Source organism: Centroberyx affinis, unplaced genomic scaffold, assembly GCF_046629955.1.
Source record: "Centroberyx affinis isolate AG114_WGS23_722 - 3 ecotype Tasmania unplaced genomic scaffold, CSIRO-AGI_Caff_v1 ptg001089l_1, whole genome shotgun sequence".
Classification (NCBI taxonomy): domain Eukaryota; kingdom Metazoa; phylum Chordata; class Actinopteri; order Beryciformes; family Berycidae; genus Centroberyx; species Centroberyx affinis.
Genome location: NW_027279634.1, coordinates 117,375 through 135,858, shown reverse-complemented (window position 1 = coordinate 135,858; position 18,484 = coordinate 117,375). Strand labels below are relative to the sequence as shown.

At 39.9% G+C, this 18,484-nt stretch overlaps 1 protein-coding gene and 1 long non-coding RNA gene across 2 annotated transcripts; both read right to left on the bottom strand.

Annotated features, from left to right (window-relative positions):
* Nucleotides 1-4,358: 4,358 nt before the first annotated feature.
* On the bottom strand, nt 4,359-7,552 carry LOC139647535 (uncharacterized). Its single transcript, XR_011695524.1, has 4 exons — nt 7,330-7,552; nt 6,290-6,424; nt 6,017-6,078; nt 4,359-5,790 (listed from the first exon to the last, which is right to left on the bottom strand). It is a non-coding gene; the product is annotated as an uncharacterized lncRNA (long non-coding RNA).
* Nucleotides 7,553-12,905: 5,353 nt separating this feature from the next.
* LOC139647537 (uncharacterized) lies at nt 12,906-16,004 on the bottom strand. The gene is made up of 5 exons (XM_071523451.1): nt 15,925-16,004; nt 15,369-15,746; nt 14,329-14,463; nt 14,019-14,080; nt 12,906-13,792 (listed from the first exon to the last, which is right to left on the bottom strand). The coding sequence occupies exons 1-5, from the start codon at nt 15,959-15,961 to the stop codon at nt 13,670-13,672; spliced, it is 735 nt and encodes a 244-aa protein (XP_071379552.1). The 5' UTR covers nt 15,962-16,004; the 3' UTR covers nt 12,906-13,669.
* Between the last annotated feature and the right edge of the window lie 2,480 nt (nt 16,005-18,484).

Below are 18,484 nucleotides of genomic sequence, written 5' to 3'. Positions count from 1 at the left end.
TCAGTTAAACATTAAATAATAAAATAAAAATAAATAACCTGTCTCACCTGTCTCAGTCTCTTAGTCCATTGTTCCACTGTAGGGGGTTGATTTTGCAACCAGGTAGTTATCATTTTCCTTGCAATTAACAGTAATACCCTTAAGATATACAAATTATCCCCATAGAGTATACTTCTCGGTATACAACCCAGAATATAATACAGTGGATTCAAAGGTATATCAACATCTAAAATGACTTTTATCTCACGTTTAATATTCTCCCAAAATTTCAGCAGTCTTGGACAATCCCAGAAAATATGTGTATGATCCCCAATCATTCCACAGCCTCTCCAGCATAATGGTGAGGGCCCTCCAACAAACCCGGACACCACTTGAGGGGTCCTAAAGTACCTAACCTTAACTTTCCAATCAAACTCCCTCCACATAGGACTATTTGTGATCTTATGGCTACTTAAGTAACTTTCCTCCCATTCTTCATCCATCATTATCACATTAGCTTCCAACTCCCATTTTTCTTTAATATAAAAGGTATCTACTGAATCATCTAATTGCAACATTTTATAAATATTGGATATATGCTTTCTTTCCATCAAATTATTTTCTATCAAATTGATAAAATACCATTCCACATTTGTTGGAGGTCCCTTAATTGCTTCCCACTCACTGTGAGTCATTATATAATGCCTTATTTGAAAGTATCTAAACAGGTCTTTCGAAGGCAACCCGAAACATTGCTGTAGCTGTGCAAAAGATTTCAAACGATCTCCTTCCATTAATTGATTAATGGTAGCAGGCCCGAGTCCAACCACCTTTTAAAACCACCATCACACAAAGATGGACGAAAATTATCTGCTATTGGCATGGCCCTTGATATTGAACTTGGTCCCCCCCATTTTTTTCCTTACATTTTCCCACACTTTCAGTGTATTTTGTATCCAATTGTTTCCGATCTTCATTTTTTTCCAATGTGCTTTACCCAAGAATATTATTGATCGGAGAGGAATTGAGTTTTGTTCAATCTGTACCCATCCTGTATCCAAGTCATTTTTAATCCAATGCACCAATATCCGTAGTTGGGCTGCCCAATAGTAGTTTTTAAGATTTGGCAGGCCAAGATCACCCTTGTGTTTCAGTAAAAGGAGTGTTTTGAGCCTAACTATAGGTCTTTTCTTCTGCCAGATATATTTTGATAAGAGTTTATCTAACATCGTGAAAGTAGTAGCGGTACTGGTATGGGCAAAGACTGAAAGAGAAAGAGAAATCTGGGTAGTGCATTCATTCGAATTGATTCTATTCTTCCCAATAAAGAGAGAGGTAAAATTTCCCATCTAACAATGTCTGATTTGATTTGTAAGATCAGCTTCTCATAGTTTGCTTGATATAACTGATTAATCCTGGGAGTCAGAATAAGTTCGACCTTGTCTTCAGCACTTCTCAATTGTGGTGTTCTCCAGGGGTCTATTCTGGGTCCTCTATTATTTTCTCTATATATGCTCACTTGGTCACACAATTAGGAATCATAACATCTCTTTCCACTGTTATGCTGACGACACTCACCTTTATTTACCAGTTCACCCTACCAACTGGTGCTTGATTCACTTAAAGACTGTCTAGCTAACATTATGTGCTGGATGTTCTTGCAGCTAAATGATAGTAAATTTGAGGTCATTGTGGTTGGTCATCCAAAGGACACTCTAAAGATTATTGAATCCCTTGGTAATCTAGCATAATGTCATTTTTGATTCTGGCCTACATTTTGAAATCCATGCATGGAGTAGTTCGCTCATGTTTCTTTCAATTGAGAAATATTGGTAAAATATGGTGTTTTTTGTCATTCCATGACCTTTAGAGAGTTATTCATGCCTTTGTCTCCTCCTGCCTGGACTACTGCAATTCTCTGTACTCCACCCTTGGTAGCAAGGCCTTCTGCAGACTGCAGCTGGTTTAAAACGCAGCAGCCAGAATACTGACTAAAACTAGGAAAAAGAATGACATCTCTTCTATTTTGGTTTCTCTACATTGTCTCCCAGTAAAATTTAGAATTGATTTTAAAATCCTAGTGATTGCTTTTAAAGCCCCCACATACTGTATGTTTCTGATCTTTTGAAACCTTATATGCAGACAGAACCTTAGATATTCCACTTTAACATTGCTCTCCATCCCAAACTCTAGATTAAAAACCAGTGGTGACAGTGCCTTTGCTGTCAGGTTTATGGAATATCCTTCCTGAGGGTTAGGGTTAGAGATTCGGTCTGCCTCTTCTCTGTCATGTTTTAAATAAATAACTTAATAACTTAAATAATAATGGAACTACATTGTAAAAAAAAGTTAGATCCCGAAGCAGTGTGAAAATTTACAGCAGCCAGGGTGAACCAAAGTCTGTGGATGTGGATGCCTGACTGTGACTAGTGGCAGGGTCTTTGCCATGTGTGACACGAGACTCATTCTACTATTGAAGACATCCATTGTAACTAATATTTGTATTTGTATTTGTAATTTGTATCTCAAATTAAGACTGAAAAATGTCTTGAAATTCATTGTAGACAAATCAAGACATAACCAAAGGCACTAAAGATGCAACAATTCAATGGAGTGTGTTATACTGTGTTATTTTCCATTGTTGTTATTTGATTATTCACAACTATTTCTCAATACAAATTTGTCTTTACTGAGTAAATTTTGAATTGCCAGTAATAATACTGTAGAATTTAAAGAGTTCACTCTGATCCTGTGAAAAACATTAATGGCATAGATTCAAATCCATCCGCTGACCAAACATTGAGGCCTCACAAACCTGGGACACACAGATGACCTTATTGGCCAGACTCCAGATACAATTGCCATTAATGAGGCTGTGTGTTAACATAATAGGCTACAGAGTATAGAGTTTCTCAAACTCAGTATGTTCCACTTCTTCCGTAATTCTCCTCTCACAGATAAGAAACTAGAAGGGCACTCGGAGAGCGCAGACCTCCGCCAAGGTTCGTGCTATTATTGCTTGTTCGTGAGTCGGATCCGGTTCCACTCCAAAATTTAATGGGTTCTTCCTTGGCCCATGCTACACCCTTCCACTAAGTTTCATGAAAATCGGGCCAGTAGTTTTTCCGTAATCCTGCTGACAAACAGACAAACAAACAATTGGCACCTGAAAACATACCCTCCTTGGCGGAGGTAAACGTGCGTTGCTTTACGTCTAAAATAGTTGTTGAGTGCTTACACCTGAGCTCTACAAAGCAGCATATGATGAGGAGAACAATAAATGGAATGGTTAAAACTTGTAATAGTATTTAGTAGTAGTAGTAGTAGTACTTGGAGTAGGTCTTCTTATTTACTTTTCAAACTGCAATGCCCTATACTGCCTGCTAGAAGCTTGTAACAAAACTGTCCTGTTTTGTTCATCTTTTTTAATCAAAAGCCTATTCAAGGTGGTTGTAGCTGTTCAGTCCTAAAGGCTATGCAGAACTAAGATGAATATAAAATGCATTCATTTCATCAAACAAAATCCCAAAGCATACAAGTATACATAAAATTGTATGAGCAAAATAAGCTGTGAGACATTGCACACCTAACCAGTGTGCCCACCAATTAACTCCAAGGTTATTAGTTATTATGAGCCAGTGGTTAAACAGAACAATTCTCTGCCAGCAAGCACATTTGAAATGCAATTATATTAAACAGTAATGAAATTGTTACTAATTATATAGATAATTCTGTGCAATATAAGTAATAGGGGGTTAAGAAAAATATTTTGTGTATCTCTAAGAATAATGCTATTATGTTGGGATATCTGTCAGATATCTGGCCGACACCCAACAGACACTCCATGCCCTAATTTTAGTACTTAAACTGTCATCAACCAAGGTGGCGTGTGAAAGTGATACCTTCCTAACATAATTGGAGATTTAGCAACAAACAGAATGCACACATTATACTAGTTTTGTGTGCTTCCATTTTCTCATGGACAATTTTGGAATGTGCCTCCTAAAGGAGCCATCAGTAAAATCAATTTAATAAAATAAGACTTTATTTTTAAATCAATTGAAGCACCTTCTAAATCTTATTCAGAAGTGATATCTGTTTATACATTTCATTGCATGTTTGAAATAAACTGGTAAATATTTTATACACTAAAGAGAAAAGCCTTTCATTCACCTGGATGTTATTGTATATTATTAGCCCACTGAGTTAAAAGAAAAGATTTCAGCAAGCAAGTGCATGCTTTCAAAATCTAATGACACAGTGAGGACATAATTAATAGATAGCAAAACTAATATTATATTTCATATTTATTCCATATGTAATACGGTGTCAGTGATTGCTGTTAAATATAAGCATTAACATTGAAAATATGAGCTATAAGTAAATGGACCAGTGTAAAAAATGGTGACAAAATTAAAAATCGTCATGGCCTGAGAGATGTTTTCTTGATTTGTCAGAATTGTAATTATGTAAGAAAGATACCAATTGACATCCTGCTAGTAGCTACTGATGCTAAGCATGAGACTCTTCCTCTCCCTTCCCCAGTACACCCTGCTAGTGCTGATGGCCTCATAAATACTGAAGTCAGTGCTCTGGGCTGGATATTCAACACAGCGCAACATAATTTATCTTGGTCCTCAGAGTCAGAGATAAAAAATAATGTTGGAGGGAGAGAGTTCAGAGTCAACTTGTCTTTTATTGCTGTGTTTACAAAAACAACTGAAATTGTATATATCAGTGACTATCATCAGTTGTGGTGTGTATGTTAACTTAAACCATGCGGCGATGTACACACATTTCAAAACAGCCACAGTAAAAGTTTAGAAAAATGGTATAACCTACCAGAGGGATATGTGGGCGGGCGGGGGTTATACAATATGAAGTTCGTTAGTTTTTTTCATATTTATTATTTTATATAATTACTGACAATAATTTTCTGCCCCTTTACATTCTACTGGTATTGATGGCATATTCTTAGATTAACCATCTCCCCAAACCCACAAACACTTCCCTATCTATGTGATGAGAATATACAATGTGCAACATTAGCAGCAAAAGTAGTTAACTGCTGTCACACACACAAGGACATAAGCATCATCACTAAATGAAGACCATTGAATATAGCTATTTGTTCTGTTGATTGCTGTAACTCTACTATAATAAATGTTGATTATCTCCTAGCCTTCTGCTTTGGCAATGTATAGAATCTCCATGCCAAGCCAAAGAAGCACCCATTGAATTTAATTGAATTAAACTGAGTGAGAGAAAGAGACTTTAAAGGAGGAGGATAGAGAAGATGGACGCCAATACAAATGGATTCATTATATCATTTGATTTGTTTATGTCAAACTGGTAGGCAGTGTGAGAATTACACCAGGTAATTTGAGGAGAGGGGCCAGAAATGTCTCCAACTCAATAGTTAAAAACTGTCATGCCAATATATGCAATGAACTGAAGTCTTACAATTTCTGAATTAGCGAGATAGATGCTTAAATAATGGATACAGAAAAACAGCCAACTTAAACCATTCAACGTTGTACACACATTTCAAAACAGCCACAGCAAGAGTTTAGAAAAATGGTATAACCTACCAGAGGGGTGCGGGGGCGGGCAGGGGTTTATACAATATGAAGTTCGTTTCTCTCATATTTATTATTTTATAATTACTGACAAAAATTGTCTGCTCCTTTACATCCTGCTGGTATTGATGGTAGAATAGGTGCTGAAGTCAGAGCTCGGGGCTTTCTTCTTCTTTGGTCTCTGTGATGCCTGACGGATATCCAATGCAGCATAACACACTCCATCTTCATCCTAAGAGACAATTTGACATTTGTAATTTAGAATCATGATTATGTAGGATACTATGATTTGGTATTGAACTATTAAACACTTTTCTTTGAATGGGCCACGGTCATCACACACTCTATACACTCATACGTAACTGCCCAAATAAAGAAATGGTCACAGTAAATGAGAGATAAAACAACATGCCAACTAATACACATGAAGACTGATAAAAGCTGCTACTGCTGGTTACCTGATTCCCTCTTGTTTGACCTCCGGTGTCAAGTCTTTTCTGATGATCTTGAGGTTCTTCAGCTGTAGAAATGAATACAGCATCATTAGACCACAGCCCGCAATGGTACACAGTACTTTAAATGTAGAGTACTGAAAATGAAAATATTTCATGTCAGATTACTGAAAAAACGTAAGCTAAAAAAATAGAAAAGATATGTATATTACCAAAGTGCAAAAATGAATGGGACAATTGAGCTCTAAGTGAATAAGTATGAGATATACTGTAGGTTACCTGTTTTCTGGCAGCGATGGTAAACCAAAACAGAGAGGAGGGAGAAGAAGACAGCAAAGGCCGGACACACAGTGAACAGCAGCATCCAGCACAGTCCTCTTGGACACTCTTGGGAAGGCTCAGAGTCACTGGAGTCTTGATCAAATACAAAGTTATGTGGATTAAATCTCTGAGTGTGTTGTTTGCCTGCAGTCACATAAAAATCTTTTCATTTTCTTACTTGAATAGAAAGTTTGCATGTCTACTGAGTGTGATGCGTTAATTCCACATCTCCAGAAGCCATGAAACCCATACATTTCCAAAATACATGGATGCCAATCTTAAAATAAGACTTTGTACTTTGTGGTCTGAGGTTCTCATCTGGCAGCAATAACTTGAGTTTGCATTTCTCACTATGATGTGATAGTTGATATTCTGGGTTCACTATCGATCTCGCCTCTCTGATGGACTTGTTCCAGCCCGGGGCCCCTTACAATTTTCTTTAGAGTAAACAAAAAAGTATAATCATTATCCTCTTTTAAATAACTTCTTCATCCGTGTTTCAGGTTATTCCTGCAATAGACACAATGTGGAACCTTTTTCCATGTAGAAGCCTGTTTTCTGAGGTCCTGCACATAAAGTTATCCTCCAAGTCTATGCACAAGATAATAGAAATGGAAAATCATGGGTGAACATTTATGATGATCCACTTCAATTCAGATCTAAGCGGCCTCTCATTTGGCAGGGATCATTTGTAACTCATTTGTGTGTTGTTGTATGATTTCAGATTTTTTTGTTGTTATTTTTACTTTGGATTTGACCTCAGGACCGTGAAATCATCCCGATGATTTCAGCCACATAGGATGCTGTGATGTAGCACATTTTTTTCACATACATATTGTATCAGTAACACTGGTGGACTTAACATCATGATGGCTCACCAACTCCATCATTAATATAGAGAGCCCATTTTTCTACAGTGTAGCGATTAGTTTGTCAAATGGTCAAATTCACTGCATAAATCATTAACACATAAAATGGACCAAGGCCAGAATACTTACTGAATAGGATCCTTGTGGTGACATTTCCATATCTGTAAATAGTTGTCGGAGTAATTTTTTCCTCTTCCACCACTTTGACCTCTTCAGCTCCACAGTAGTAGAGGCCCAGGTCAGAATCAGTGATATTCTCAATATTTAGGTCATAGGATTCAGTGGATTGGTTCCTCACAAAATTAAAGCGAGGGAAACGATTCAGAATTTTTGGAATGCTACTGGTGACCATCTGTGATCTGTGGTGACCATAATCGATTGTTCTCAGAATGAGAGAAGGCTGGTTCTCATGAGAACAGTTCCTGAACCACACTATGTAAACTCCAGTTGAGAATTTGCAGTCACAGTAGAGAGTGATGTTGTCTCCTGGTCTGGCTGTCAGCTCTAACTCTGATCCAGAGGTCCCATCCTGACTAGAGAAAACAGCTCCTGGAATACAAAAGCAATCATGAAAGCAGAGTGAAATGTGAACAGTATTGCAGCGCTCAACATTACAGTAAATGCAGGTTACTGCTCAACACAACAACACTGTGTAGGTATGAATTCATTGTCAAAGTGGAACGTAGCAATTAAAACTCGATCTTATATAACTGTGCCAAAATATTACCTAAGAGAACGGTCAGAAAAATATGCAGCCTGTCCATGAGTGATGATGATCTGGAGTTGAGAGACAGCGACACAGGTCTTCTTCACATGTCATTTGTGATGAGCACAGACTTTTCCATTAAAGGACATGCAAACAGTGATTGGCTAGTTGAATGGAACATTTTCATCTGTGGTTCTTTTCTCTGTGTGTGATGCTAAGTGATGGGCTGGGCATTGATGTAAAGATTTCAAACAAATGTCATCGGAAGACGCTTGAAGATACGTGCAAACAAAGAAACCAAAACCCAACCCCTACCTCCAACTTAGTGCTACATTTTCCACTGATGGGAGCCTTACAATGCCTAGTTCTTTTGTAGGCTGTATAATGCATTCAGTCAAGTCCATTATAGACACACACACACACACACACAAATAGGATGCTCTGATGCCTATCAACCAGGACTAGACAACCTTCCAAGTAGTCCATAGGGTTGGGATCAAAGTAAGTAGCGTCATTTTCTGAGATCCTGGGAGAAGATTTCACAGATACACTTTAAACCCTCAATGTAACTTCACTCTCTAGCCTTTTGCCATTTTGAAAGATGCAACAGTACTAACTAAGCAGCTGTCCAAATGATTAGGAAAAGGAGGAGTGACACATGGGTATAGTAGCTATCTATATCAGATTCAGAAGAATATATATTTAATCAATTTACAAATGGGAGAAATTAACCACTAGGGGGAGCAAGAAGCTATGATGATTTTCAGCAAAAACACCAAATTGATCATAAACTCTCATAAATGAGAGTTTAGTCTAGAGAGTTTAGAGAGTTAGTCTATATGAGGAGTGTTTTTTTGACAACATGCCAGTAGTTGGAAAATAATAGGCTGCTAATGAGAACTATAAAAACCATGATGCATTATCTCATCTAAAGTAAGAGGAGAGCATATCACTGTTGTCATGTGAAAACCTTATAACGCCAATTTTGGTGATTTTCATGTTTTAATTTCATTTGAAGGATTGCATGCTTCTCTAATGATTAAGAAAATTCTGTGACCCTTGGGCAGATGAAACCATTTCAAAAGCCATGGGATAAACTCAGAAATACATTATTGTCAAGCTAAAGCTGAGGCTGTTTTTCTTAGTCCCTGAAAAGCTGGCACTTTGGAGATACAAGACTTTCACCTGACAGCAATGATATGAAAACCATTGCACCCTGGTCTATGCTATCAAACTCTCTGATAGCACATATCACCTCAGAGGATAGCTGCCTGAGGTGGTGAGATGATAGAAACAATGCCTGCGGTGCCAAAGCTCTATGTTGATAAATTGCTTCACAACCAAACTACTCATTCCTTTTCAAGGGGACATAAACATACTGCAATATCTTTGATACAGCATGTGTGTCTGTGTGCGTGCATGCATGAGTATGCACATGCATGTGTTGCTGTGCCTTTTTGTGGTGTGATCTGCTCTGCAAACACAGATGCTCCTTCTGATGGTCCCATATTCTACACTTTCCAGTGTTTTATTTTATGTCTTGAGGTCCATTAAAGCTGTTTGTGTGGTGTCACCAAAAACACTCTCAATCCATTTTTACGCATTCATTTTTCAGCATCTGTCTGAGCCTTACCACGAACAGGCTGTTTCTGTTGCTGTGTCTCTAACGCCGTGTTCACACAGGACGCGTAGCGGCCAAGTACCGCGATTTCGCACGCGAGTCGCAGTTGGGTTATTCACACAGGACGCGCATTTCTTCGTGCCGGCCAGCAGCTCTCCTGGTCTACAGGAGGAGAAAACCCCGTGGAAACAGGCTGTAAGCCACCAAAGCTACATCTGTTCACTACTGTCCTTGTAGAAACAATGCTGACAGCTCACTGTACTTTTCCACATCAGGGAAGAACTTTATATTTTCCATCTTCTTAATTTCAAACTCCCTCATATCAAAGCGGTAACGTTTATTTGTTTGTTTTCTCAGCAAGAGTCGTGACTTGTGATCAGGCAATAATCAGTGAAAATAGGAAAGCCTAGGGGACCTAGATATCTCTCTCTCCCCCTCTCTCTCTATCTCTTAAAATAATGACATATAGGCCTAAAAAATTAAGTAGCCTATAAATAAACAAACCAAAACATGTATCCTTGTTTACTTTTGTGGTAATACAATAACAGACACAATTTTCAAAAGGCAAGTGATAATTCAAAACCAGATAGATCATCATCCTACAATGTATTGCATTTAAAACTTGCATCAGTGCAGATGGATTCATCGACAACAACAGTGAAGACCCTGGCATGTTGATTATTTAATATATTTGTGCTTCTGTGGTGATATAATGGAGATATGACCATCTATAGTGTTTTCTATGGTGTTTTCCTGTGAAATGCGCGCTGCGGCTCGCGAAAAAAATAGACCAGACGCCGAAACTGGCGCTCCAGATTGCGAGCCGGCAGAGCTCCGCAGCACAGCCGGTCTGAACGGTCAAATCGGTTAACATGGGCGCCGAAAGGAAAGTGGCTGCGCTTCGCGGCGCTTACGCATGCGGTCTGAACCCGGCGTAAGGCTCATTAATATTAACGACCCCTCTGTTCGGATTGGTTAACCATTTCAAGAGTGAAATCTGAGACACCACAGCCTGGCAGGTAGGGAAAACTCTCCGGTAAATAAACAATGACAACTACTCAACCGCTTTGAAAAAACACTTTGTTAGCCTATTATTTCTTACAAAAATGATAATGAGCGAACCTTTGTGACTTCACAAAGTTACGGAAGTCCAAACGGCTCGTTTAGAGGCTCGGTTTTCAAATATGGATTGTGTGGATTTAGTTGGCGACCGTGTGTTTTGATACTTTAACAATCAAATCCAACTCCTTTATAATCAAAGAGGCAAGGGAAATCCCATTTTACACGATATGGGACCTTTAAAAATAAATCACTCACTCTCACTCACATATAAGGTTTGGTGTGTTTGTAAGAAAACCAAACATGCCTTTGATGAAGACAACGTAATTTATTTCTGTGTTTGTTCTGGTAAGAGCACTAAGATATGTTCATAATTCAACATAATGGGGTATTATGCTCAGGTCAAGAGTTGTGAGTGTCTTGCATTCAGGCCGGTCTGAGTCTCCACACTCTGACACTCACTTCCTTACTGACAAGATCATCTCCTTTGTGAGGTTGACAATCATCAGTCCATGCACTAGCTGTTTTTTATTCAGATTGCATTAAGGATATCAAATAAATTTATAAATAATGTTGAGGCATTGATTTGGAAGTACCTTTAAAATGTATTTGGAGGACTTCCCATGTGCTAATATCCACTGTGAATGATACCAACCAATTTTTCTGGCTAAGATCTAAACTGAGTCCTGTGATTTAAAATATTTTTGTTTGTCTTCAGGTGCTGTCGCCTCCACTCAGAATAGGATCTCTATAGCAGAGGTGGAGCTGAGACAATCAGGATGACTAAGTGCTCTAAACTGTGACTGCAGATGGTCTACTGGAGTGTATAAAATGTTTAAATGCTTCCATATTGTTATTTCCACTTATGACCATTACAGAGGACTTTGTCCACATTATACTAAACAGTCTTGAATTGAACGAATTACTGATTAACACCTGAAGCCAACCTTGGTTTGTATACTGTATCTGTGGTAAATGTTCTAACTTAAGAAAATGGCTGTCAAATGAAAGTTTATAAATATGGGTTGTTATGATTATTATTAGATTTTCCAAACTTCTAAGGAGCTGCATTATCTAAAACTAAGTCCATCAAGACTTTTCATGCCTTACGGACAGACGTTTTTCTGTTACCATGGGAGGCTCTGCCTCGTCTTTAGCGCTTCTCAGTTGTGGTGTTCCCCAGGGCTCTATTCTGGATCCTCTGTTATTTTCTCTGTATATGCTTCCACTTGGTCACATAATTAGGAATCATAATATCTGTTTCCACTGTTATGCTGATGACACTCACCTTTATTTACCGGTTAACCCTACCAAAACGATTGGGCTTGATTCACTTAAAGACTGACTAGCTGACGTTAAGTGCTGGATGATATTGCAGCTATGTTATGTTTTTAACAAACATTTTTTTGTTGTTGCATTTTGTTTTTGTTTTTTGTTTGTTCTGGTACTGCTTATTTTATAGTGTTGGATCTACCACACTTTGTAACTCTATTTATTATAGTCCTCCCCCTTATTTTTCATTGTATTTTGTATTTTATTTATTGTATTTTATTTCAGTGCTGAATTATTTGTATTCTTCTGTGTTTTTTTTGTATCATTATTAAAATTATTATTATTATTATTATTATTATTGTTGTTATTATTATTACCATTATTATTATTATTATTATTATTATTATTATCATCATGGAGTCTTACATCCTGCTGGTGTTGATGAAAGCAAAAATACTGAAGATACTGGGTTCTCTTCCTGTTGGGCCTCTGTGGTGAAATCCACACAGATATCCACAACAGAACAGAATGGAGCAGAACAAAGCTGAACAGAACAGAACAGAACAGAACAGAACAGAACAGAACAGAACAGAACAGAACAGAACAGAGATCCCATCCCGACTGGAGGAAACACCTGGAGAAGGGCACTTACAGCCAGATATTCAGCACAGTATAACACAACTTATCTTCATCCTCAGAGATAATGATGATGTTAGACGGAGAGTCAACTTTTCACAGCAACGTCATTGCTATGTTTATAAAAACAACTGAAATTATATATCAGTTACAGTACAGTACATCAGTCATACCAGTGTGTGTGTTTGTGTGTTTGTTTGTTTGTTTGTTAAAGAGAGAGAGAGAGAGAGAGAGAGAGAGAGAGAGAGAGAGAGGGAGAGGGAGAGGCCAGCCTGGCACATTTCAGTGGGCACATCCTGGCCGTAGAGACCAGGCAGGGCCAACACAGGCAGACCTGGCTACCCAGGGTGGCAAGGCTGTGCCCACATGGGGAGACTGAGACTGCATTTCACTTCCTGTTAGACTGTGACAGACACACAGATATACCACAGACCTATGCTGATAAAATAAGCATGGCATATTCTTAGATTAACCATCTCCACAAACCCACAAACACTTCCCTATCTATGTGATGAGAATATACAGTGTGCAACATTAGCAGCAAAAGTAGTTAACTGCTGTCACACACACAAGGACATAATCTTGTCATCACTAAATGAAGACCATTGAATATAGCTATTTGTTCTGTTGATTGCTGTAACTCTACTATAATAAATGCTGATTATCTCCTAGCCTTCTGCTTTGGCAATGTATAGAATCTCCATGCCAAGCCAAAAAAGCACCCATTGAATTTAACTGAATTAAACTGAGTGAGAGAAAGAGACTTTAAAGGAGGAGGATAGAGAAGATGGACGCCACTACAAATGGATTCATTATAACATTTGATTTGTTTATGTCAAACTGATAGGCAGTGTGAGAATTACACCAGGTAATTCGAGGAGAGGGGCCAGAAATGTCTCCAACTCAATAGTTAAAAACTGTCATGCCAATACATGCAATGAACTGAAATCTTACAATTTCTGAATTAGCGAGATAGATGCTTAAATAATGGATACAGAAAAACAGCCAACTTAAACCATTCAACGTTGTACACACATTTCAAAACAGCCACAGCAAGAGTTTAGAAAAATAGTATAACCTGGGGTGCGGGGGCGGGCAGGGGTTTATACAATATGAAGTTTGTTTCTTTCATATTTATTATTTTATCTAATTACTGACAATAATTTTCTGCTCCTTTACATCCTACTGGTATTGATGGCAGAATAGGTGCTGAAGTCAGAGCTCGGGGCTTTCTTCTTCTTTGGTCTCTGTGATGCCTGACGGATATCCAATGCAGCATAACACACTCCATCTTCATCCTAAGAGACAATTTGACATTTGTAATTTAGACTTGTGATTATGTAGGATACTATGATTTGGTATTGAACTATTAAACACTTTTCTTTGAATGGGCCACGGTCATCACACACTCTATACACTCGTACGTAACTGCCCAAATAAAGAAATGGCCACAGTAAATGAGAGATAAAACAACATGCCAACTAATACACATGAAGACTGATAAAAGCTGCTACTGTTGGTTACCTGATTCCCTCTTGTTTGACCTCCGGTATCAAGTCCTTTCTGATGATCTTGAGGTTCTTCAGCTGCAGAAATGAATACAGCATCATTAGACCACAGTCCACAACGGTACACAGTACTTTAAATGTAGAGTACTGATCTGAGACCACTTTTATTCTTCAGTTGAAAATGAACATGAAAATGAAAATATTTCATGTCAGATTACTGAAAAAATGTAAGCTAAAAAAATAAAGATATGTATATTACCAAAGCGCAAAAATGAATGGGACAATTGAGCTCTAAGTGAATAAGTATGAGATATACTGTAGTTTACCTGTTTTCTGGCAGAGGTGGTAAACCAAAACAGAGAGGAGGGAGAAGAAGACAGCAAAGGCCGGACACACAGAGAACAGCAGCATCCAGCACAGTCCTCTTGGACACTCTTGGGAAGGCTCAGAGTCACTGGAGTCTGGATCAAATACAAAGTTATGTGGATTAAATCTCTGAGTGTGTTGTTTGCCTGCAGTCACATAAAAATCTTTTCATTTTCTTACTTGAATTGAAAGTTTGCGTGTCTACTGAGTGTGATGCGTTAATTCCACATCTCCAGAAGCCATGAAACCCATACATTTCCAAAATACATGGATGCCAATCTTAAAATAAGACTTTGTACTTTGTGGTCTGAGGTTCTCATCTGGCAGCAATAACTTGAGTTTGCATTTCTCACTATGATGTGATAGTTGATATTCTGGGTTCACTATCGATCTCGCCTCTCTGATGGACTTGTTCCAGCCCGGGGCCCCTTACAATTTTCTTTAGAGTAAACAAAAAAGTATAATCATTATCCTCTTTTAAATAACTTCTTCATCCGTGTTTCAGGTTATTCCTGCAATAGACACAATGTGGAACCTTTTTCCATGTAGAAGCCTGTTTTCTGAGGTCCTGCACACAAAGTTATCCTCCAAGTCTATGCAGAAGATAATAGAAATGGAAAATCATGGGTGAACATTTATGATGATCCACTTCACTTCAGATCTAAGCGGTCTCTCATTTGGCAGGGATCATTTGTAACTCATTTGTGTGTTGTTGTATGATTTCAGATTTTTTTGTTGTTATTTTTACTTTGGATTTGACCTCAGGACCGTCAAATCATCCCGATGATTTCAGCCACATAGGATGCTGTGATGTAGCACATTTTTTTTACATACATATTGTATCAGTAACACTGGTGGACTTATCATCATGATGGCTCACCAACTCCATCATTAATATAGAGAGCCCATTTTTCTACAGTGTAGCGATTAGTTTGTCAAATGGTCAAATTCACTGCATAAATCATTAACACATAAAATGGACCAAGGCCAGAATACTTACTGAATAGGATCCTTGTGGTGACATTTCCATATCTGTAAATAGTTGTCGGAGAAATTTTTTCCTTTTCGTCCACCTTGGTCTCTTCAGTTCCACAGTAGTAGAGGCCCAGGTCAGAATCAGTGATATTCTCAATATTTAGGTCATAGGATTCAGTGGATTGGTTCCTCACAAAATTAAAGCGAGGGAAACGATTCCGTTGATCAATTTTTGTTGTCACAACAAGGGAAGGCTGGTTCTCATGAGAACAGTTCCTGAACCACACTATGTAAACTCCAGTTGAGAATTTGCAGTCACAGTAGAGAGTGATGTTGTCTCCTGGTCTGGCTGTCAGCTCTAACTCTGATCCAGAGGTCCCATCCCGACAAGAGAAAACAGCAGCTGGAATACAAAAGCAATCATGAAAGCAGAGTGAAATGTGAACAGTATTGCAGCGCTCAACATTACAGTAAATGCAGGTTACTGCTCAACACAACAACACTGTGTAGGTATGAATTCATTGTCAAAGTGGAATGTGACAATTAAAACTTAATCTTATATAACTGTGTCAAAATATTACCTAAGAGAACGGTCAGAAAAATATGCAGCCTGTCCATGAGTGATGATGATCTGAAGTTAAGAGACAGCGACACAGGTCTTCTTCACATGTCATTTGTGATGAGCACAGACTTCCATTAAAGGACATGCAAACAGTGATTGGCTAGTTGAATGGAACATTTTCATCTGTGGTTCTTTTCTCTGTGTGTGATGCTAAGTGATGGGCTGGGCATTGATGTAGATTTCAAGATTTCAAGCAAATGTCATCGGAAGACACTTGAACATACGTGAAAACAAAGAAACCAAAACCCAACCCCTACCTCCAACTTAGTGCTACATTTTCCACTGATGGGACAGTAGCGTAGCCAGAAAAAAGACTGCAAGTGTGCATCAGAAAAACTGGGTGTGCCACATCTAATTTTCTCTACAACACAGAGTAGGCTAGACTGATGTGTACCTCCACAAAAATATAACTTTAGGATACTTGCGTAACCCCGGTTCTCTGAGTAGCATAAGTGAGTGACTCACATTGGGAACGCCTATGGCATGACCTCATCAGAAGCTCCTATTGCATTCTGCCAGCCAGGATTGGCTGGAACCAAGCGCGTTGGTGTCAGGGAGGGTGGAGACCCTCCCCCTATAAAAGGGCTTGACACTACGCTGCCAGTCATTCAAAAAAAGAAACGCTCACCTCTTCCTCGCTACGAAATGAGCAAGGAGGGTGGTCTGGTGAGACACTCACTCACACTTTAGGTTACGCAAGTGGTTCAGATTGAACCACTCACGGGCCAGGCCTACAGAGCCAGCCTCTCTGGGTGGGGATGAAATATTTCTCCACGCACCTGAGACAGCAGGTCCCTGCGTATTGGCAGATGTCATGGCTCCCGGTAAAGGAGCTGGGTTATCTCTGCCAGCCAGTGCTTTGACAGCCAGTAAGGAGCTATGAGAATCATCGATAGGCCCTGCTCCCGCACCCTGGCTAGGGTCGGGGAAATCAGAGATATCGGGGGGGAACGCATACAAAAGAGCATGAGGCCACTGGTGAGCCAGTGCATCCACCCCCGGAGGTGCATTTTGATCGTGAAGGGAGAAAAACAGAGGACACTGAGTGTTCTCCCCCGTCGCAAAGAGGTCCAGGGACGGCCGCCCGTAACGTTCCCAAACCAGGCTCACTACGCCTGGGTGAAGTCTCCATTCTGCATAAAGGGGGTTTCCCCTGGACAGAAGATCTGCTCCATGCCACTACTGTGGTGTTGTCCGTCCGGACCAACACATGATGTCCCCTCAGAAAAGGGAGGAAATGTTTCACTGACAGATGAACAGCTAACAATTCCATGTGAGATGAGCGCATGTGAGGATCCAAGGTCCCATTCACTGCTCTCTCTTCCAACACGCCCCCCCAGCTTGATAGGGTGGCATCTGTTGTGATCACTTTCCTGCACAAAATAACCCCCATAGGCACTCCCTGAGTCAGGAAGCCCACGCTTCTCCATGGGATTAGTGCTGCTGTGCAGGCCACAGAGACTCTCACCCTGTGAGAGCCATGACAGCGTGGGTCTAGCCTGTGAGAAGCCACCCAACGCTGCATTCCCTTCATGTGCAAGCGTCCCATTGGAACCACCACCAAGGCTGAGACCATTGGCCCTAACAACCTTTGGCAAAGCCTGAGAGACACAAATTTCCCCCTGTGAAAAAGGGCTAAACCGTCTCTGAGTGCCTGTAACCTTTCTCCAGTCAGCCTCACTCTGGCCTGAGCTGAGTCTATAAATAGGCCTATATAGGAGATGGTCTGACAAGGAAGAAGAACACTCTTTTCTAGATTTATTTTGAAGCCTAGATTCACCAAGTGTTCTGTGAGTAACTTTGTGTGATCTGCTGCCCCCTGGCGGGAGGATGCCGCAATAAGCCAGTCATCGATGTACGTGGCTACTCAGATGCCCCGCCTCCTGAGCGGTCCCACGGCCGCTCTTGGGCTTAGTGAGAGACCAAAGGGGAGGACTAGATACTCGTAACTTGTGTGTGAAAATAAGCGTCCTTGAGGTCGATTGAGGTGAACCAATCGCCCGGGCGCAGAAAATGCAGCAGAGAAGCGTGCGTTAACATCCTGAATTTGTATTTCCTGAGGTGCTTGTGTAGATCTCTGAGGTCAAAAATTGCATGCATGCCGCGCCCCCCCTTCTTGGGAACCAGGAAATATCTTGAATAAAAACCACTCCAACTGTGTTCGGGAGGGATAATTCTTATCGCTTTTTTCTCTAGCAGGAAAGAAATCTCCTCCCGTAGAAAGCGAGCGGCTTCGCCTAGAGCTTGTGACTGAATTACTCCCCTGAATTATGGGGGCGTTACGGCGAATTGAAGACTGTATCCCCTGCTTAACGTTCTCATAACCCACTCTGAGCTTGTGCATTCTGACCAGCTCGCTGTTCTCAGAGACAGGGGTCTGACAGGCCAGTCTGTCATACATGGAGTAAGAGTCCCCTCTTGTGGCATAGGGGCGTAGGACCACTCGTTCGGTACTGCGCATGCGCGTGACGTAACTCGGCAGGGTTGTCTATGCCCGAGAGAGGGGTCACTCCCTCTGG